The sequence below is a fragment of the Archocentrus centrarchus genome, chromosome 14 (assembly GCF_007364275.1).
Source record: "Archocentrus centrarchus isolate MPI-CPG fArcCen1 chromosome 14, fArcCen1, whole genome shotgun sequence".
Taxonomy (NCBI): Eukaryota; Metazoa; Chordata; class Actinopteri; order Cichliformes; family Cichlidae; genus Archocentrus; species Archocentrus centrarchus.
The window spans coordinates 17433438-17457395 of record NC_044359.1 but is presented as its reverse complement, the minus strand read 5'-3'; the positions used below and the strand labels follow the sequence as shown (position 1 = coordinate 17457395).

At 37.4% G+C, this 23958-nt stretch overlaps 1 protein-coding gene across 1 annotated transcript in view; it reads left to right on the top strand.

Annotated features, from left to right (window-relative positions):
• Window positions 1-23958, top strand: part of fstl4 (follistatin-like 4) — a 226459-nt gene that overhangs the window by 80191 nt on the left and 122310 nt on the right. The window contains exon 4 of the mRNA XM_030745510.1: window positions 17205-17447. Coding sequence (XP_030601370.1) covers window positions 17205-17447 — 243 coding nt within the window. The remainder of the gene's footprint in view (window positions 1-17204; window positions 17448-23958) is intronic.

The window sequence follows — 23958 nt, the reverse complement described above, 5'->3', positions numbered from 1 at the left end:
ACAGGAGAGGAAGAAGAGAGGTTAGATTTAAAGGTACGGACTGCTCAGTGACATTTGATAAACTGGAAATTTAAGGCTTACATTTTTAAATCAGATCTTGGATCTGTATATGATGAAGTTATAGTCTTTCATATTGTGAACAAAACTGGGGTATACCAACTTTGTATTCAAAGGTTGTATGAAAATGCTGCAGTTTAGTGCAGGATAAAATGGTTAGTTTGTTGTACTGTGGTGAATTTACAATAACACTCTGCTTTGGACTGGATTTGGATTCTTTCCCCCACACTGAGCCACCACAACTGATGTTAGGGTTCCCTCGCCTGCTGAATCCCACTGTAACCCCTTTTTTTAAATTTTAAATTCTGTCTTTTTCTCTGTTTATATCTTACATAACAGTGTTCAAGCTGAGTATATTAGAATTTAGATTGACAAAAAGTTTTTACTCTCATGCAATATTATTTTATTATTACATTAATATAGGTTCAGTTAGCTTTGCACAAAAATAGCTGTTAGAAACACCCTCCAAAGGCCTACTTTTACTTTCTTACTTTTAATACATTTCAGAGCCTGTACTTTTTCATTTTTACTTGAGTAAAGACATTTTTTTTTTTTTTTTTTTTTTTTTTTTTTTTAGCCTGTCATGTCTGGCATCTTTCACAATCGGAATGATGATCCGAATGCACTGATGTACCAAACATATTTGCTTTGACAAGAACAGCTCTATATGTTTCCTATAGGCTCTTCTTGTTAATGTTTGCAATTTTATTTTTATTTATTTATCTTTTTATTTAGTTATTCATGCCAAGTCTGACAGGCAACAAGGAAGGGGCAAGAACAAGAGGTGGGGGGGAGAAAAGGGGGGGGGGGGGGGGGGGGGGGGGGAGGAAGAAAGGAGATAGAAAAAAAATAAAAAAATAAAAAAAATAAAAGGGGTTGATATACTCACACACACACACACACACATCCATACACACACCCATATGAGTAAAGACATTGAATAAGTACTTCAAATTTTACCAGAGTATTTTTAACACAAGTATCTGTACTTCTACTTAAGTACAGAATGTCTGTACTTTTGCCACCTCTGGCTAAAATGTTCGCAATCTTTAAGCTAAAGTGATGTAAGGAACATTATATCTCAGAGTAACATTAGCAGGATACGCAGGAACAAAATATAATGTTAGATAATGTTAAATAAATGTTCTGCTACCACCATGTCAGTAAATAATGTACATAAAGGAGTTTATGTTTAAATATGTCGGATAATCATTTCTTTTTGGCATCAAATTGATTATCAAGAATTGTGTAATTCTGCTGGTATTAATTACAAAGCTTCTGGTATTGCAGTGCTTCTCAATTATTTTCTGTTACGCCCCCCCCTAGCAAGAAGAAAACTATTCGCGCCCCCCACTCCCCACTGTGACTATCCATCTCTGCATAACATTTTATCCTTATTAACATTAAAGAAAAAAAGAAAGACATATGGTCAAACTTACAAAGAATAACTTTATTAAATCGTGTTTTAAGTCTGCAACAGAAAAGATTTTAAGTGCATCATTGCCTGAAATTAAAAATAAATAAATCCTTGTTTAAACTGTAAACATGTTTGACCAACTAGACACAGCAAACACACCGGTCTTTCCTCTTCTCCAACTGTAGTGACAGTGAAGCCAAGCGCTAAATACGCTTCGTCGTATTTCCTCGTCTTAGCTTTCGGGTGACTTTCTTTTGTCTCATTATCTTTGTCTCTCTCCGCTTTTCTTTTCATCCCTGTTAAAAACTTTTTCATGTTGGGGGTTGTTATGTTGAATAACGGAGGCTATAGGCAGAACGCAGTCGGAGCTTTCTGTTGACTCAACACTGCTAACCAAGGCAAACCTGTTGTCTTGTAAGTCGTAAAATGTTGCACTGTCGCAAACGTGACAGAAGTAACAATGACAGCACCACTGCCGCCTACTGTAGTGGATGCGCAATTACACTTTATACTAGTACGGCCCCCCAAAAAAAAGCCTGTTCCCCAGGGTCACACGCGCCCCCCCAGGTATCGCACCGCGCCCCCCAAAGGGGGCGCGCCCCACTATTTGAGAACCACTGTGGTATTGTGACTGTAGTGTTTAAGTGAGAATTTTAAAAAAAAGTCTAAAAGAGCTTGATTAGAGCAGAACTACGGTGTTATCTGGCTCATTATTTCAAAAGTTCCTTATGGTGGCCTGATCTATGGGAAAAAATGGTATTGAATAAATGTTATAATTGTCACAGTGAACAGGTGAATCCAATTCAACTGATAAAACTCAGATTCAGAGGCAGCCTTAGTGGAAAGGAGTGTCCAAGGCCTTCCATATCAAACCCATCTGTGGTTTATAAAACAATATACTTCATTTTCTTTATACTTACCAGCATTCTTCACCTTCTCCAAACAATGGTCACATTGTTTTGAGGTCTTTTTCTGTTACTTCACAAATGCTTTAAGATTTCATAGCCTTACTTTGATCGAATGGCTTTGTGACAGACTTTGATTTTTTTTTTTTTTTGGTCGTTAGCTTTTGATAATAATTTACCTTTAGCCTACTTTCCCACTTAAAAAAATAGTATCATAACATTAATTTGTTCCATAACAAACACCATGACTCATCTGGCAGAAGCAGGTGCCTTTGTATGTCCCTCACTGCTGAAAGGCTGTGAGAGCTCTGCTTTTCAAACTTTAGCTTTCTGCTCTGTGGATCACAGTGTACTTTTTAAATCATATTTTATGTTTCACAGTGAGAGTTTAAGGCCTGTACACCCATCCAGATCTCCCTAGCATTTGGAATGGCTTTTATTTTTTTTATTTTTATGCTGATTCCTCAGTTTTAGCCGTGTAGTTTTGGCTTTAGTGTCTTTCAACTTCTGTGTCTCACTCTCTTTTATCTTATTCTTCTCAGTCTGGGTATCATCTTCATTGTCAGAACTACAAAAGCACATCTCCGTGGTTCTTATTCACTTTTGAGGAAACCTTCTCTGTGAGCTCTTTCATAACCTAGCTGAATTTAATTAAATTCTAAAAAAATATATTTTTCACTCTGTTTGAAACAATCTTTACAAAGCCAGTAGAAAGTTACTTTTTCCACCCTCTCTCTCTCTCTCTCTTTCTCTCTCAGACAGTTAAATATAGACACATACGTACTATATTAGCGAATACACAATGCAGTCACAACACAATCTTGAAGAGTGCTTAAGAGTGTAAAGCTGCCGGCAACTGAATGTTCATTGTGTCAGTTCAGTAAACATATTGTCAAGGAATTATACTTGCAAGATAACTGCAAACAAGCAAGTGAGCCCCACTTGTTCATATGCTGTCAGGTATATTGTGACTACAGTCCAATACCATTAAAATCAGATTAATGCTGCCTCAGTAACTATGTGGGAAAGCCTGCCAGGCTTCTCAGCCACTAGTTTCTTGTTGTCATTTTTATTATGTTGCCTTTACTTGTTAGTGCTCAGACAATGTGTATAAATGGAAGCACTCTAGCTGCATCTGCACACTGGTAACTTTGATGTGAACTGAAATGTCTTCATTGCATTACAGTCTTATTGTAAAAGGTACAACTGTAACTCCAGACTCAACGATAAAACACCACCAACTTGTTAAACTTTCATTGTGTTTGTGCTAGAAATACATTTGGAAATAAATTTAAAAGAAACGCAGCAGCCAGCTGATAGTGTTAACTGAAAATACTTTTTTTTTTCATCTATTTATGCAAACAAAAAGGGTATGTTAAAGTCAATAAAGAACATACTGCATTTGTAGCTGCAGATACTATTTGTTTTATACTGATTCTACATGCATATATGCTCCACTCCATCTGTAGCAATATTAAATGCAAAGCTTGCGATGACTTGAGTCACACAGGACTATTATTACTCAGTGAGAATGCTCATGATTTGTAATAATAGTATAGCCCTTTTGAGTCTTTCTTTTATTCCAAGACAAAAGTCCCTTTGATAATAATAATCTTGTGCAAATACTGGTCTCACATGATATATTTTCCTATATAATTTCTCAAGCTTCTTTCTTTTAATATAGATAGAAAAATTATATTTTGTTTTCTTGTCACACAACTTCAGTGTAATTTCCCAGGCCAATGGTCATGCTAAAAATATTTTATTTGGCAGTTCTGCAGTTCATGATCTGTGTCCAAGACCAACAGTTATGCCAGTGTTGGAACTCATGTGATTATTATGTGGGCTAGAATATTACAAAGAGCAAAATATGCTCTTAGTGTTTCCTGTGTAAGCCTCCACATTGACTCTAAAGACGTGTCCCATTGCGCCCACTTGAATATACTGACCTTTTCAAACAAGTTGATTCAAGTAAATCTGCATATAAAACACAAGTTACATAATTCCCAATCAATATATAGAGTAAAAAAAGTTAAACTCATGGGTGTTAACCTTATTTTAGTCAACGTTATTTTGGTTAGTTCATGGCCCACATATAGCTTAAATTGCTCTCAGGAAAGCCAGATAAATGAACAACCTGAAATGTCTCAAAAACAAAATATGGCAATTTCAGTAGTATGTCTCAATACATATGCATTGCAACTTACAATAGTACTTCACTTCTTTATGATTCCAACAATGTATTGAAATCTGGAAATGCTTTTAAATGTTGATACGTTTTTACTCCTGTGTAGTAATGTTGGCGGGATATCACTGCATTTTATTAAAAAGTTAGAATTATTAATGACTTTGCTGCAATTTCCACATATACAAAGCCACCCAGGGGCCAGATTGGATCCTTTGGCAGGACAGTTCTCTCTTGTATGCTTAAAGTGATAATGATTTTAATTTCCAAATATTATCTGAGTATCTAAAATCTCATAAATCTTATTCCTCTGTGCCTTGAATTGTTGCCATAAATACTCTATTAAATTAGATCTGTGACTGACACTGTTGCACTGGGTGACTCACTTCCATCACACATACACTGCTTTTCTACAATAAATACACCATATATTAACAAATATTATATTACTAACTACTAGGTTTGTTTAAGTTGATTTAGCAAACTGCCACTGCTTTAGCAAACAGTATTATTTTCTTTAAAAAAAATACATGCATGTGTATTTCTAAACATCTTCAGATAAAGCAGGTGGTACTGTGATTACAGTGTTGGTTAGAATTTGAGTTGTTTGTGATGTGGTCTTAAAAAAAAGAATAGCCATCCATCCGTCCATCCTTTTTCTGCCACTTATCTGGGTCTGTGTCACAGGGGAAGCAGTCTAAGCAGAGATGCTGAGACACCCCCCCACCCCCCACCCTTACCTCTTCCAGGGGAACACTGAGGCACTCCCCAGTGTGTCTTGGGTCTGCCCTGGGGCCTCCTGCCTGAAATCCCTCACTAGGATGCACAGAGTGGGCATCCTGGTCAGATACCTGAACTGCCTCAGCTGGCTCTTTCTGGAGGCTAAAAGAATTTTGCTGTAAATTACTTCTTTGCGATGTGGTGTGATGCCTTTTTCCTCCCAAAAAAGCCAGGGTAAAATACCAAATTTACAAACTGCAATTATAAACCTCATCAGTTTATCTCTAATATGGAATAGAATTATCTACTGAACTATGCTGCAGTGCTTTATAACACTGAACAAAGAGGAATAATTACTTTTATACGTCCAGCCTTCTGATATTTCATTGTTCTTTATTAAGTATCCTGCTCTGGCTGGAAATGTTCTACCTCTGACACAATGGATTTAATGACATTATCTCTGTATAAAAAGAGCATTAAGCAGCAAAAAGCCCACCCAACACAAGGTGCACCTTTGTGCCTCAACTCTAAAGCCTCTTGCCCTGCAGGGGTTATTAGTCATCTTGGCTATAGGAGCAAAGGCGTTGTGGGTGCAGGGTCTCTGTGCTCCCTGAGCCCTGCAGTGAGGGAGGTGCAGGTGTGGTGTCAGCAGAAATACAGTATTTATTGTAGAGAGATGTATAAATAGAGAGATAAATGCTGAGAGGTGAGAGAGATGAGGCTAAAGATGGATCAAAGGGATTAGGATGTTGCTGCTGATAGTGTGCATGAGATGTTCAACTATCACCAGCATGACTAACTGTTTTTTTAATGAGGGAAAATATATTTAAATACAATGGAGCACACAGCAAAATTCACACATATTCGTACATTTGCTGGCACACAAACTCGGATGATTTTTTTTTTTTTTTACTGGAAGGCTGAAATTATTCTCCCAACACTCTCATGCCTGCTCAAACCTACTGCAGAAAAAAAAATACATTCAAGAGCTTATTTCATCCTTGGCCATGTTGGCATTAATGTGGAAATATGAGTGTGGCAGCTGAACGGGACTGATGCACAAGACCTATATTGCTGTAGTTGTAGGTGCAGCAGTGGGAGTGCTGCTGTAAATAATATAGCAGACAGTGTGAAGCTGCTTCACTGAGTCTCAGATCAATCAGAGGGAACTCTTTGGGCCTTTTGGTCTACCATTCTACTACAGACACATGCAGACATGTAAAACACTCATATGTTCTACTATCAGCCCTCGGGAAGTTGGAACAGATGGTGTGCAGGTAGTACATGGATAAAATTGTCAGTTGTTTTCATGAACAAAGCGTGACATGCGGGGTAGTTTGTATTCAGTGTGGATTGCTGCTGTGTGAATGTTTTAAATTATATGAATATGGATGCAAAAACATATTTTTACATACAACTTAACACATACTTTACTGAAGTTCTGAATTCAGTTAAGGTGTATCATTAAAACAGGGCAATATTTATCAGTGGAATGGAAAAAATTAGCAATTAGCTTTCCATATTTTTGAATATATTTAAAATGAACCAGGTGCACATTTATAACCCAGTGTGTAGAACTGTAGTGGTAACACTTATATATATCTGAATTAAAATAATGCCAAATTGTCTATTCATGCAGCTTATGTGCACCCTAAACGTGAGCTATCCCAGTGTGTGAAACTGATATCCAAAACAATCATTATAATCAGCCTTTTCAAGTTCTCTTTATGATTAATTATTGGGCCAGTGGGTGCATGAGAAATTTCTTTTGCAAGAGAAAGCCTTTCCTCCCAGATCATTTTTATGTCCCTCAGGAAGGTAGCCCACAGGGTGGGAAACGGATACCTGCCATACCATAACGAATGTGACAGGGAGATTGACGGTTTCCTAGCGTGAATTCCTGCTCACTCTGGTCTCACAGTAGTTTCCCTGTGCTGTTAAGACACACTCTCACATGGCTCTCTAGCTATTTCTGTCCTTATGTATTCCTCAGTTACTTTGTATTTATTTTTCTGCAGCCTTTTTCATGCTGTGTGGGTAGTCACGATCCATGTTTCCCAGAGAAAACATGTGCCAGCCCTACTTGAAAATTGGCTATTTTATTACATATACTGTTTTCATTGTTAAAATGGATGAATATGTTTCATATGTTTTAAAAAATGTGCATTCTGGTCAGTGGGTGCAGTGGTTCACAAGTGGTCAGAAGGCTCAGTGAATAGAGAAAACTGCTAAAAATAATAATAAATAAATGGGACCTAACTTATGCTCTTTATCACCACAGCACATCTCTCACTTAACAGCTGGGTGGAAAGCTTGTTGTTGACAAATATTAATTAACCAGGAGGAAAGTAAACAGACAAGTTTCAGCTTTATAAGACAAGTTGGAGTGAAGGACTACTGAGAGACATGTGGTCAAGTTTCAAGGTCAGCCACACAATATATGCTGAGAATGCAAGCAAATTGTAACCCAAATGGATCATTTTGCACCCACCCTCCAAAATTACCCACAAATACCTGAAAAAAACTTTAAGCTATGTTATATATCGATGAACATGTATGAGTCACAGGCAGAAGTACAAGCGACAGCAGGTGCCTGGCTCTCCAAGGTGTCTCTTTCAAGAGATCTGAGGTTCTTTGTGGAGCAGCAGCACATGCATGGGAATTATAAGATCAATAAAGACCTATCAGCTGAACTAGCCAGATGAGTCTTGTGACATTTCATCAAGGCACGTACTGAATATACTCGTCTGTGGAAGGCAAGTCAGCCTGTTCCCTGCACTGTTGCTTTCGATTATAAAAATGTATCATTTAGTTATAATGTTGCTTTGTTTTATTTTAGGGAAATTTACCTCAGCAGTTCACTGATAAGACACACACACGAGGAATGCAGTTCTATAGTGCTAAAGTAATCTGAAAAATTACTTGTGGGCTATGTTGTCATTGTAGAAATATCTATGCAGGGTAAACTACATGTTTTAATCTTCCCAGTTCTACAGACTATTTAAAAGATATGGCTATATGTAGCCACCATGAGACTGCTATATTGGTTTTCCAAAATGAGACAGAACATGGGAGAGGAAAATCTGACTGAGAAACTGATGATACTACACTCTCGCTAGTGACTTGTCAGTCACAAGGTGGCCACGCCCTAAAGTATCCCCTGCATTATTCAGTGTTACTCTAATTAGGATGATAATTTACAGAAAAAAGCTGTAGTAAATGACTAATTAGAAAAGTGATTAATGAGGTATTAAATTAAGTGAGAAGCAGGGCCATTTTCTGCAATCAGTGGAATTGCCCTCTCCTGAAAAAATGAAGGTTTAAGGCGCATCAACGTTGGTTTAAGTTTCCTGCCCCTCAGGCTATGTCCATCTTTTATATAAAGCCTATGGCCACTGCTCAAGAAGCAACTTACATCTGTCCCAGCATATAGTAGGCAACTTCATAAGTACTGTAGTGGCCAAAACATCTTTTGACTTATAATCTTTTTTAATGTACACCAATCTCTAATAATATTCTTGAGGAAAAACTGAAGAGCAAGAGAAACACTGAGAAAGCAGGGAAAACTGAGTCAGTGTTTTATATGTATCTTCAATCAGTATGTTCTTTAGTCTCATCACCAGCCATGCATCTTCAGGAATCACAGAAAGTTTGTATTTTGTGATGTCACAACAGTCTTTAGGATTGAATTTTTAATTTTGACTATAATTCTTAGCCTCTACTTTTATGTAACTGCAGTTTAAAGCAAGTTCATACAAGCTGCTGTGCATTGCATCGTGACTAGCGAACTTGATTTATGCTTAGGTTTGTTAACTGCTCTTTAAAGTTTGTTGGAAGAGGTCTTTAAAGCAACCTTTAAATGAATGTCCACTTCTAGCTTTATAGATTTAGATTTATAGTGTCAGCACTTAAATAGCAACCACATGAAAGTGTTTAACTGGCACATTAGTCACATAATTTCAGCCTCTTGTTTTCTTTGTGTGCATGTGGTGTTGCTGTATTTGTATTTAGGTGGTGACTGCGTGTGTTCAAACCTCCGGAGTGCGGTCTGTTCCTGTGAAACACTTGAGTTCAGCTTCATATGAGATGACTTAAGTGGCATACTGCTCGTTCAGATGTAGTGAACACCAATGTAATGACTAAACTGCCATTTAGAAAGAGGTCATGGAGATAATGGGGAGCATTCAATAGAGAACAATGGCTCTGGTAGTAAGTTAAAATTAAATGTAATCACTATCTAAAGTTACTTCAATTAGAAGGTTTGTTGCATTTGTCTTGGTGTCAGGCTCAAATATACAATGTGTTTCAGTCTGTGTATTGCCAGTTCTGAAATACATCAATAGCTATTAGATGGATTGTTTGTCTTAGGATGAACTGTAATTACAGCATTAATAACAGAGCTTCAAGTGAGTGCCATGACTATAGAATATTCTTTGCAGATATCTGTAAAAAAAATATCTGCAAAATAAGAAGACTTGCTGCTTTACTTAACTTGTCATATGTCAACAGATTAATCAGTAGTGAAGTGAGTTGCTTGCTGCAACCATACCAATGCCACAGCTCTAAGAAAACAAAACAAACAAAGAAACTTTGATCTAAAAATATGTTTTGTTTTACATGATCGCAGTTAGATTAAAAAAATCAGTTGTCATATTGTTCACAAGCCACCGCAATAATTATTGTCTTTCTGTTGTGAAACTGCACGTAGGTCCATCACTAATTTGAATTTACATAGTAGTCATTACAGTGCTTAACGTCAGCATGTTATCATTCTCATCTTGTTACAGTGTAATCAACATGTAACCCCAGGTTGTTTAAAGAGATGCTTACATGTTATGCCATTACCTGAGAGCAAGCCTGCCAATTTCAGTGCTATTAAAGGCGGTTTTCTCAAAACATGTTTGGGAAAACTGGGTTTACTCTCTAATTTTGGATGCTCTCTTACTGATGATCTTTTGGGGGCAATATTTAAATCCAGCCTAAATATTGAGGATTCAAAGTGGGGACACAAATTGCTGTTGTTGGGTTGATTTTAAATGTGACTGGACCAGTTTTGTTCCTGCATGAGTTTGTGCTTATTATAAAGTATACAGTCCTTTGCGTTGACAGACTACCAGTTCAGCTTCTTTTCTAGTAGCTTCTTGTAATTTTAATATGTGACGCAACATGCAAAAAAAACAGGCTAAAGCCAGGCTTGAATAACTGTGATTTAACAGTGAAAATAGATGTAGAGTCACTTGTAGCATGTCCGTAAACGATTCAACTTCTAATAAAAACTAGGTTTACAAGAAACTCTCAGTCACTCACAATCTACAGAGTGTTACTGCTGCAGGCTGAATACGGAACAATCGTCAGCATCACTAACAAATTTTCCCTGACTGACTGACCAGGTCACATGCCCAGGCATATGTGGCTGTGATGAGCGGGAATTTTCAAAGCTGAGAGGTTTGCTGGACAAGGATTGGGGAAAAATAATGGTTTTTTGCACTCTATGCATCAGAAACTGTTCAATAAACTACATTATTCAGACACAGATCTGAGACATACTGCAGCTGGGATATTTTAAATTGTTAAGACTGGAACTGGGACACTGACAACCACATCCAATTGCAGAAACACAAAGGTGAAAGCAACATGCACACTGCTCATCATTCATATTTAAAAATATGTTATTTTATCTATTTTTTTCTTCTTTTTTCATTTCTGTTTTGGTATAGGATGCATGATCTTGCAGAATTTTATGGATTCCCATGCGGAAGCCAGATGAATCAGTCCTCTTGTCAGGTGTACCATTACTGCTAGGGCAAAGGACAAATTTAGAACTTAATGACAAAAAAGGCAACAAAAGATGTGCCTCAAATATTCATGTAACCCAAACAAAAATTCCCTCCAGTTATTTGTATCACAGTTTCCCCCTCTGAAAAACATCATCTTGGATACAATGCAACAAAACTGACAGTTTGCTCTGATCTGTGTGTGTGCGCCACAGCATATCTCACCTAACACCCAAAGACCGCTGCTGTCCATTGATATTCCAGCTTGGTGTGCATGTCAGAATAGCTTTGTCCAGCTGTGCAGAACAGGGGAGACAGTGTTTGATGGCACTTCTCAACATTTAATTATCTACAGCTGCTTCAGAGCAAATAGAATGATCTGTAGGATCAGCAGATGCGACTGTACATTTCTTGGACAACGTAACACACAAATAAACAAGTACTTCATGCACATCCCCTTTACATGCACATGTTTGCTACATTCTGCTATAGCACCTGAAGTAAAACAGACAGCACAACAGCACTTTAGTGGCTCTATCACAAAACAGAAACTGTCAGCTGGCAAAAAAAAAAAAAAAAAAAACTCGTTGTGTCTGTAAGGGTTTGTGACTGCAGCAGATTTCCATGGATCAAGGTGGTTTATGACAGGGAAGCGCTGCAGGCATTCAGTCCCACATCAGCAGGGCAAATATTCTTGTAGTCTAATTAGTAAGACGCTCTACAGTGTCCCTCTGTCTCTCCAAGGAGAATGTATCAAAAAACAACAAACTACCCTCTGTGGAGCTGGATTAAATACAAAATAAATAAAGTTTATTGTGATTGCCTTTAAATGTTAAAGGAATTTAAAGAGCTTGCGAGTCTAGCCTCAGGTATAAATAAATTGAGGCATATTTTAGTTGCTAAATAGAGCGAGGCTTAGACATAAGTACTTTGCTTCCAGAGTGAAGTGACATATTCTGACTTTCTCTTCCTCTCTCCGTGTGTGTGTGTGTGTGTGTGTGTGTGTGTGTGTGTGTGTGTGTGTGTGTGTGTGTGTGTGTGTGTGTGTGTGTGTGTCTGTGTGTGTGTGTGTGCTTGCTGCATTCATTATGCTAGTGTGCTCTACACACACATTATATGCCTCACTGTGGATTCAAATTACCAATAGCTTTCTCAAAATGATTCAGTAAGGACTGAGACTGACAAGATTGTAGCTTTTCCTGACAAATGAAAAGGCAGTCAGTCATGCTGTGCTTCCAGTTATGCTCTCATCCACTTAGGCTTGCATAAAAGGGGAATAAAAGAGGAAACTTATGTTGGATTATCATAAAATGTCAGGGAGATAAGCCAAAATAGTCTTACCACTGCATCCCAATCCCTTATCTTCCTATGTAATTATCAACAGTGGTTCTCGTAAAACGTGCACCGGGAATCTGTAGTCATGGTGGACAATGTCTGGTTTCAATTTCTCTGAGGCCCAGTTCAGACAAATATGGACAAAGAGAAAGAGAGAGAGAAAGAAAAGTCACGTACACATGCAATGAAATAAAGAGGGGAAAAAAAGGCATGAAAAAGAATAATCAACAAAAAAACTGGAGTAACAGGATGGAAGGGCTTGAAGCAGGATGGTCAGCATGGTATTGTCTTGGCACCATAAAAAGCTTCATCATGTAAGAGCCATTTATAAGTATTGTGCCAGCAGCTTAGACAGGGAGGATTATCAAATGACATTTTTAGCCTCTTAAGCAAGCCACAATTGCAACCAACATGGTCCAAAAGAGTGTGAGACAAACGACTTATGGTGAGGATGAATGCAAGTGGTACAACTTAGCTAAATGTCAGACAGCTTGTGTATTGTAAATGTAATTTTTAGGCACTATTGTTTCTGTTGTTTGAGCGGCAGCTGTTCATGTACTCTGTTCTCTGAACAAAATGGGAAAGGAAGAATGAGGCAGGGAGGGAGAAAGCTAGGGGAAGAAGAAGAACCACCGCCAGCGGATAACCGCCACTGGATGTTTGTTGCTAAGCATTTAATCTCTCATGCTTGGAGAATACAAACGATCTTGTAATCGTCCCCGACCTTGACATGAACAGCAAGGTCATGGGGGAGCTGGGCTATTTTGCATTTCCCACAGATGCTTTGCCGAAACACGCAGAACAATTAGTAAACTGGATATTGAGTCTGTCTTCACTCTCTCTATCCCCCCTCACATTCCCATCGGGGTAGTTACCTGGCACACCCCCAAGCCACGGCTTAGTTTGATTCCCAATACTTAATTATGATAAAGAAGTAGTCAGAGTAATAAGTCAGGTCAGACTGCACATACCTGTGGGCTGTGCTTGACTGAAGATGTAAAATATGCTCATTACCGATTACTCTACCAGTTAATTTCTATTAATTGTTTACAGTGTTAGAGTAGAAAATGTCAAGTGTAATGAAAAAGGCAATCACATATTCCAAAATCCTACAGCGATGCCATCACACTGATTTTCTGTAACAGTAGTTATTTTGAATTTTTGACTATTAATTATTATTTCTGTTGACAGAAGGTCTAATCATTTCAGCAGCATTTGTGTGCGTTCATATTTGACCATGTTCCAGTGTTTGCAAGCACAGATGGTATGTATTAGACAGTGACTATTGAGTGTATGTTTGGTTACATACTGACACCTAAAAGTGAGTAGGAGGGTGCTGGTGTGTTAATGTATGTGTTTCTGTGTGCATGTGTGTGTGTGTGCCTCTGTGTGTTGGCCCTCAAATCCCCTTTATGCAATTAAGGCACTTTTGTCCTTCGACAACAGTGTATTACCTCGATTATTGAATATGCTGAGAGTTGAGATATGATTATACTGCAGGCAAATTCAATTTCTCTTTTCAGCAGTTTGAATATAGGAGCATGAACCGGCTTCTTTTAAGTTAAGCCAGTATGGTTTTAGCCTTATTCAAAAGAGGGATAATAAAGTTGACCCTTTCTCAACATCCTGCCTGATTCAACCTTAAAACTGTACAAACACAATAGCTACTAAATCTCCCTGGGATGTAAACACATATATTTAATTTTCTTGTAATAGCAAAGCATCCTTCACAGTATGCTAAAGTGGAATTAAATATTAAAAGCTGTGACTTTAGAGTTTGTAGATCTTGTTGCAAGTTTTTTTTTTTTTTTTAAATGGGAAAATTATCTTTCCTTTTTAATGTTGTTTTCTTTCTTACCTTGACACTGAATTTATTAATGCCATGCAATTTGCTGCAGCGAACAGTCATGTCCTTTACAGTTTGCCCTGGTTTCCATGGCAAATAATAGAGCTTGATGACTTCAAAGTTAAACAAGAGACACAAAATGATTGCAAGTTTAAAAGGAGAAACAGCAGGATAAATTAGGGCTTTTAAAGCTTTGCTTTTACACCAAAACATCGTTTTCTGTGTGGTCTTAATGTATTTTAAATGATAAACACCCATCATAGTCCTATAATGGCTGCAGAACTCCTAATGTTTTAGCACTTTTTGACATTTTTATATTTTTGTAACAGAAAGGACAGTTCAGGGATTCTTATCTACGCTAATGGTGGTTTCCATAAACAGATAGATACTACATATTCACTTCACTTCAAATGGAATTTCAGTTTTATCTGTGTTCATAAACACTGACTAGACATCAGAAGAGTTTTGGTCTGAATGTCTACTACCTGCTCTGGAAGTCCCATAATATTAGTTATGTTCTTAGAGGCTAATTCAGCCATCAATTGTCCTAATTGCAAATGTCTTTATACAAAAGAATAAGTCAAAATTCTCATCTACATATTTTTTTAAATTAATTTACGTTGTAAAATGCATTTATTTGCAAATGAAACTATAGAATTAATCTTAATCATCAAGCAGAATGCTGAAGTTAAGCCTCTGCCAATAAATTCAACACTGTGGGTGCTTGCGTAGGAGAGTTTCATGTTTGCCTTTAATTAATGAGGCTCTCTCACAATCATATGAAAAAAAACAATACATGTACATTTTAGGAAGTGTCTGAAGTTTGTATGTTTAATATATTACCACTGGCACATGCCAGATGAGGTTGAGAAGCAGCAAATTCCTTGCTTGTACCTTTTAGAGAATCTCGTTTTTACTGTAATAACCCCAAGGCACATGAGCCACAGGTCAGGCTCATGGAGTCAGGAAACATCAATCCAAGGTGGAGAATCTGGCTGAGTCAGCAGCTTTTTGACTTCCTTTAAGCATAGATAGATTAAATCAGTGAGAAGAAGAAGAAGCAAGGTGCCCTAGGCACTGAGTGGTTATAGTGGTGATGACTGTGTGCATGTGCTCCTGCATATGTGTGTAGGTCAGGAAATGGCACAAGGAGTTGTTATAATGAAGCGAGTGAGTAGTGCATTTGTGCATTTGTGTTAATAGGCAATAAAGTAGCTAAGGCAGTAAAATACATATATATATATATATATATATATATATATATATATATATATATATATATATATATATATATATCAGGGGTCGGACTTTAACGCGTTAATTTCGATTAATTAATTACGGGGAAATTAACGCGTTAAAATTTTTAACGCATTTTAATCGCACTTTGCACTGTGGAACGTTTCTCAGTGCGCGAGTTCCCGGCATACAGATTATATCGACGCACAATGTCCAAATTAGGGGCTGCATCCTGCGAAGGACCCGGCCCACGTCTTTCGCAGCCCACAAAGGCCGGAAGTGAGCAGCTAGCCTTCATATCAGCTGCCGTCACCTCTGCGTAGCTCATGTCGCCTAGCAACCGTGAGTGTGAAGCACAGCTGTGTAAAAGCAGCTGATTAAACGGAGAACGAAGTTTTTCTCCTTTTTGTGGTTTAATTTTAAATCTTTAATTCAAAATAAGCTGTTAAAACAAGCATAACACATTTCAACATCAAGGAATACAGCTGAGAGAATGATTAATTTCCAACTATAACAAGTGAGACATTAATGTTGAATAAAACTATCCAGTTATGATGCTTAACTTTAATTTCAGGAGTTTATCACAGGAGCACTTCCACCCTTCGTTGGTCTGTGTAGTAGACTGGTGGGAAAATAAACAAAATCTTGAAGTTTAAGCTTATGTATATTGATTCATTCATCAACTAAACTTAAATTAATATTTATCATGTTAAATATTGAAATGCGATTAAAATGCGATTAATTTCGATTAATTAATTACAAAGCTTGTAATTAATTCGATTAATTTTTTTAATCGAGTCCCACCCCTAATATATATATATATATATATATATATATATATATATATATATATATATATATATATATATATATATATATATATATATGTGTGTGTGTGTGTGTGTGTGTACACATGATGTGCTCATGTATGTGCAAATTGCTCAGAGGTGTTAATAAGGGCAGCCTGCAGTTTGAGTTGTACAGAGTTGACTGTGTTTGAAAAAAGGTTTATCCTTGTTAGCACTGTCATAATTGTCATCACGATTGGAGGTGTTTGTTATGAGTTTACAGTTTTTCTATTTTTGGTGCATAGTGTATAATTCATACAAAGATATTTTTTATCAAAACATATTTTATGTTTATTTTATTTCAATGAACACCACATGTGCTGTCTAAGAGATTTTTAATTTCAATGTTGTTTTCCTGGTTAAATAAAGGTTAAATAAATAAATAAATTAAAAAAAATGTCAGTATTTGTCTAAATGAGGATTAATGTAATTCTTTTTTTTTTACATTTTTTTTTTTTTACTCACAGATGTATATTGGGAAATATATTTGTGTCCAAGCAGTGATTTTGTCACTGATTATTTTAGTGCTTCAGAGTCTCGAACCGTGACAACTGCCTTTGAATTTTGGTTTGGTGCTTTCCTCCAGAAAGACAATTTCTTGTCAGTGACTATCAAAGACACCATGTTATTTTCTAGCAGCACAAATATATGTGGAAGCAATATTATTGTCTCTGTCTATCTGTGCTAGTGAGATAAATCTATTTCATTTTTGCATCTTGTAAGTTCAGCTGATCTCTATCTCTGTCCTTGTAACTGTTTCTAAGTCATATATGCAAGTAATAATTGTAGGATTTTCCCTCTTATAAGATGTGATGAACTTAAATACAGTACTCTGGCTTTCTTCCTGAAAATAAAAACCCTTTTCTCTCTTGATCCTCCAGCCCTGTCTGATCCAGATGGAGACCCCTGCCGGAGGACCTACTGCGGACGGGGTCGACAGTGTGTGTTGATGGCAGAAACTGGCCGTGCAGAGTGTGTTTGCCAGGAAAAATGCCGGCCCTCCTTTGTGCCAGTGTGTGGCTCAGACGGCAGATTCTATGAGAACCACTGTGAGGTGTACCGCACTGCCTGCCTGGAAAGAAGACGGATCTACGTGGTACACAGCAAGGACTGTTTCTTCAAAGGTACTGACTTAGTGTTACATTGCTACACTGACACTGCGGAGAGCTGCCACACACCGTTAACAAAGACTGAAGCTATTTGAAAATATTAGGATTTTAAAAAGTCCAATTCACTTCGATACTCAATCATAATTTGTCAAAATAAATTAGAAAGAAATTTAGGATGAAGAAGATACAGAGGAAATATGTATGTATGTATGTCATGCCTAAGCTGTGATTACTGCAGTTGGTTGTCAGAATTATGTTTCCCCCAAAGTTTGATAACAATCAGCTTGCTGCATGTAGTAGTCCCTGGTATTATTTCCCCAGGTATATTTATATTTTCCTTTGTCAGTCTCTTTCCTATATTCTGCCATCTGTTGTTGCTTGAAAATGGAATAATGGACTTTGGTTTTTGCAATAATTTGGCTCACTAAAACTGACAACTAAAAAAACAGAAAATGTGCATTTGTCAAAATTAATGTGGGGGTTCAAACTGTGCCACACCTTTAATCTGTGTTAAATCTGCTCTGATTACAGAGCATATAAATTGATTAATAGTTTTCATATTAAATGATGATCCGTGTGAGTTTTAAAACTTAAATGTCCCATATTGCAGCTCATTTTAACAGGTTAATGAGCCTCCCATGACGCGAGACTGTGCCTTTCAGGTTTCAGCTCAAAGAACAGCACATCTTTGTTTCCACCTTGCCTCTGCACAAAGCCAGTTTTTAGCTTTGTTAACTGTCTGTACCTTTCAGTCAAACTGTGCTGCTACTTCCAACAGCCCTCTCAGTCTGTGTTCTCTCAGTTAAAGGAGTGGCAGCTGATCAGGCATCTTTTCCTTCACTCTGAGTGATCATTTCACATGTCAGTATAGCCAAAATATGTGTATGTCAGAATTTTAGCACTGCATAAATCATGGAAAAAATTTTTTACATTAACAGGTTACCATATACTATTTATTTTTGAAAATGAATATATATATATATATATATATATATATATATATATATATATATATATATATATATATATATATATATATATATATATATATATATATATATATATATATATATATATATATTCAATATTCATTTATTTATAGCACATGAAAATCAGAAAATTAGTATCTCAAATCATTAGAACATTTCATTTTGAGTTGGAATAAATTACTGTTCAAACAGTATAGATACCATGTATTTCAGTCTTGTTCAGTACACACAACCACAGTCACCAGTAAGACATCTGACTTGAGTCCAGATGGTAATACCCTCCACGGCCACAGAAGGTCATTGCTGAAAAGGTTGGCTGTTCACAGAGTGCTGGATCAAAGCATATTAATGGAACGTTGACTGAAAGGATAAATTGTGGTAGGAAAAGATGCACAAGCAGCAGAGATGACTGCAGCTTCGAGAGTTCATCTCTGTGAATTCAAGAGCTTGGTGGAGCTTCACAAGGAGTGAACTGAGGCTGGTGTCAGTGTTTCATAAACCATTGGGCAGACATCTTCAGGAATGGGGCTTCAACTGTTCCTAATATTAAGACACTGAACGTGTCCTTCCTCAGTGGTCCAAAGTCTTCTTACAGTATCAGATGAAAGTATATTTTGTATTTTAAGGTCCAAGGGTCTGGAGGAAGAGTGGAGAGGCACAGAATCCAAGATGTTTGAAGTCTGCGGTGATTTGGGTTACCATGTCATCTGCTAGTATTGGTCTGCTGTGTTTTATCAAGTCCAAAGTCAAAGCAGTCATCTACCAGGAGATTTTAGAGCCCTTCATGCTTCCATCTGCTGCAGGTTTTCTTTTCCAGCAGGACTTACCACTTGCCCACAGAACCAAACTGTTACCATGTTATTACTGTGCTTTATTGGCCAAACAAGTTACCTGACCAGAACCCTTTCTGATCAGTCTTAAGAAATACTGATTTTAACTATTAGCTACAATCATCAAAATTAAATATTTCACTTTACATGTAATGAATATAGTTACATTCTAGAAAATGCGCTTCAGCTGGTAGCAGCAAAGTCTGGTAGCTCTCTTTACTCAAACTTTATTTTATTATTTTTTTAAATTGTTATTGATTGATTGATTGATTGATTGATTGATTGATTAATTGATTGATTGATTGTAAAGTACTGATGGATACTTCTGTGTGGAGAAGAGTTTGATCAGGAGAAGAGCTTTTTTCATTGAAATCGAGCAAATCTGGAAGATACCAACACTATTGCAGCTGTGATAAAGAGTTGTTAGGTTTCGGTTTTTGTTGCTGGTGCAAAGCTAAAGGCTTGGAAGTGGAGATATTAGCCTTTTCTGCCAGCAGTCATCATGGAAAATGTCGACTCATTGCCCCAAAAGTGATGAGCTGGAGACATTGTTGAAGAAAATATAGTGTGAGTACAGTATCATGTGCTTTATGGAAACACAGTTGAATCAGAACATCCAGACTCTAATGTGGATCTATCTGGTTTCACCCTCATACCGTCAGACAGCGATGCTAAAGCTAGTGGCAAGAAAAAAGGTGGGAGTCTGGCTTTGTTTGTGAACTAGAGCTGGTGTAATCCTGCATGTGTCACTGTCAAGGAGATGTGTTGTCAGTCATATCATAACAACACCTGTGTACATCCCACCCAAGGCAACAGCTGAAGTTCCATGTGAATAGGGATGGGAATCGAGTTCCAATTCCTTGGAATCATTAGTCTGCTTGCTTAATGATTCCGCTTATCAATTCCATTGACGTGAGGACGCATTTACATGATTACATTACACATCCCATCACTACATGTGAAGTTCTCCATGAAAATTTTGCTAGGATACAGACTAAACATCCAGAGGCACTCTTCATAATTTCAGGAGACTTCAGTCATGTTTCTCTCTCCTCCCACCTGACTGGATTCACACAATTTGCTGACTGTCCTACCAGAGAAAATAAAAACCTTAATCTGCTATATGCCAATGTCAACGAAGCTTACAGCACGACTGTCTTACCACCAGTGGAGTGTAACCAGCTATCACCACAGAAGCCATCCTAAACAACTCTGATCACCCACTTTTCGGCATCTTTATGGAACAAAAAACCATCAGTACTGGAAGACTCGTCTCTTTCTGTTGTAAAGCAGAGAGATACAGAAAATCATTCATACCCATGGCCGTTGGGCTTTTCAGTTATCATACAAATAGCAGATGAACTATGTCAGACATCTGAATTTCCCTCTGAAATCAAAAGTCATTTTTCCTCTTCTTCTTATATTAAAGTTTACTTTAAAAAATTAAATTAGGAAAAAAGAAAAAACTTTTTATGATATTCAATTTTTTTTGTAGATGCACTAGTAGCTATTTGGTGGTGTAAATAGTCATTCTGTGGCCTCTGGTCTCCACATCACTGCCACTGTGAATGCAGCTTTAGTCTGTGTTATTATCTGACTTTAATGCTTTAACTAATGTGTAAAGTAATGTTTTAAAATGCCAATTTCACACAATAATAGAGACTCAGAAAGCTAGAGTGCAGTGTATATTTATAACAGGGAGTTTAAAAAAAAAAAATGAATAATACATTTTCCTGCTGACCCCATCCTCATCACTACATTGCTTAGCTTTCATGGTGATCCACTAAATGACGGTCGGCACTTCAGCTGCCATTTATTGAAGGTAATACACCGACAACGGATAAGTACTTCATGCAACCCCTCTTTAAGAACTAAATTAACCCTTGAAGAATCTTTCTTGCAGCCAACAACAGAACATTTGTCGTACTTTGCTTTCTCCTCCCTTCACACTTAAATTGAAAGAAGCAAGCAATTATGCTGCTCTTGGCTTTTAAAGTCTGTTGAGATTAAGTGAATCAAGTAAAATTATTACACGGGCGCATTATTATTTCTTTTTACCTGCCTCTCTTTCCTTTTTTGCAGTGATTTTCATTGTTTTGCTGGTGTTTACACAACAACAAACACACTGTTATGTTGCACAGGCCTCTGTCTCTTTGATGTCTCTCTCCATCACCGTGTCTGGCACATGTTTGATCCCTTTTGCAAGTGAAAATTGCCCTCAAATGATGTTCTAATACCTGGCTTGGTACCAGGCTATGCTTAGGCTTCAACTTTGGTTTGATGTTGAAACATTTAAACAAAAATAGAGTTGCACTGACAAGCAAAGCAATTGTTTTGTACCGTGTTGCCAGTTGTCAAGCTCCAGTCACAAACATCAATCACTGTGGAAATTGTGCTGTTTCTGTCAGCCTCCAATTCAGTTGAGATGAAACGATGAAATCATCTGTGGTTTGGCGCTGAAGGCTGTGGCTCAGGGTTAATTTTTTTTCTAGGAAACAATAGCTATGCACATACACTGGGACAAGGAAACTAGGCATTTTCATCAGGTGCTGTATTCAGATCATTTATAATTGCACCCTAAAAACCCTAACGATCAGTCTAATTTTGGAATTTTAACCGCCACAAACACGTCATTAACATGCTCGTTTTGCTGAGAATCCTCTCATGGTTTGAGACTTTATATGCATTAAATTAGATTTTGACAATGGCCATGCAAACATTTTTACATAGGAATTTATGCAACATGCACACATGCACTGACTAAGGTCTGAGCCATGCCTTCCCTCTCCTAACTACATATCCCTGCACTCACAAATCACCACAAGGTTACTAGGGATCACCGGTTCTCTATTGTAAATCGTTTAAATCGTCACTCCTTGACTATCTCTCATTAGCAAAATTGCACTCTCAGCATGAACAGTCTGTAGTATTATCCAACAGCAGCCCACTCGCGTTATTATGACTTCGATTTGAAGGTAACAGAGCTCCAAACTTTGTGGCACAGCTTCATTTTTTCCAGTTTTCCAGGTCAGAGTAGTATTAAGCATGCTTTATACTCCCTCAAGGTATGGATGTTAAAATAGAAAGCAAAGCTATAGTTATTTTGGAGTGCATGGTTTCATGTCAACGCAGCACAGAAACACAGTTGTGCAATAACTCACACAAACATGGCAGCACTATTAGGAATATCATATTAGAGAGGCAAGGATTCCTTCCAGACACTACCAGGCATAGCTAATCCACATTAGGGATGTTCAGTCAGCACATTAGGCTTAAACTTGATGTCTGAATGCAAACCAGCAGGAGATGGAAAATGTTGGAAATTGGTCAGATGTTATGGGAATCATGTGTGTCTGTAAATGTGAAGTAATTATTGTACTTGACAGACAAAGAAAATGTTGGAAGGCATGTCTCTCAGTGGTGTGCTACAGCCATTATTCATAATCACTATAGAGCAGAGGTGGTGCAGTGGTTAGGCTATCACTGGAAAGAAGCGCTCCTGTTCTTGATCAAGAAGACTTGAATATAATAACACTTGCTGTCCCGGTTTGAGCCGTGCAGCTCATCTGGCTGCTGCAGAATGACACACAATTGGTCATTTTCCTCAGTTTCTCTCAGAATTTCACTCAGCAGCTGCTCCAGTACGTAGATGTGCAATTACTAAATGTCTCTAAGTATAAACTAGAAAATCTACTACAGTTAATGACCATAATAGTATTGTCCTCTTGTAGTATTATTTCGCTTTCAAACAAAAATAAATAGAAAAGATGAAACTACATCTGTAACATATCCTATTTTTTCTCATCTTATTTCTTTAATTTGTTGCCACATTTTATTTTTGTTTATTTATTTTTTTGCCAACCTTATGGAGCCTCTTAAATGGTAACTTTCAAAAGCTTTTCTTCCGCTCTGTCAGAGTGAGTAAGACACAAATGGATCTCTTGGGTCCCCAGAGCAACACTTTCAAATATGATAAACCTAAAAGCTGTGAAAGCCTATTTCTTTCAGCTCAGGGCTAGGGTCAGAGTCACAGTGTCAAGTAGTTATGCCAGCTTTCCTCTCTCCATATTTGCATTACTGCGATTCTCTCCGCAGAGCCAGTTCAATACACAGTTCCACAGCAATGACCTTTCTTTACTGGCTCCCACTTACAGAGCTCAGTTTGTTTATGCATTAAGCTGTTAAATAGGTCTGAGGATGTCCAACCGCATCCTCTGCCACAGTTCTGCCACTTGATCGCTTTAGGCATCAGAACGCGTTACTTTAAGCTAAAGTGGAAAAGAAACACTAAAAACAAAATCAAACAGATTATTATTATCGTTATTTTAGAGACTTACACTAGCGTTTCCCAGTTCATCTGCAGTTGCCTGCCACAGTCAGCTGAAAGTTGCCATGAATTAAACATGATTTTACTTTAGTACTTTTTAAAGTTTCGTAGTTTTCTTTTTGTATATGTTACTGGATCAAGTAACATCAGAAGTTTTTCTGAACTTCAGAAAAAAAGTTGACTTTTTTTTTTTTCAGTTATAGAGGTCAGCTCTCCATCAGTTTTATGTTTTTAATTACATTTTTATTTTATTTTTTCCTCAGGCAGAAAGAAAAAAAAGGGGGAGAATATTAAATGGTTCAAATTACTGTATACATGTTGTGGCAAACAGAGTTGCACAGGTGAAGGGGTTTATCACTCGGCTATCTGAGAGTGCCCAG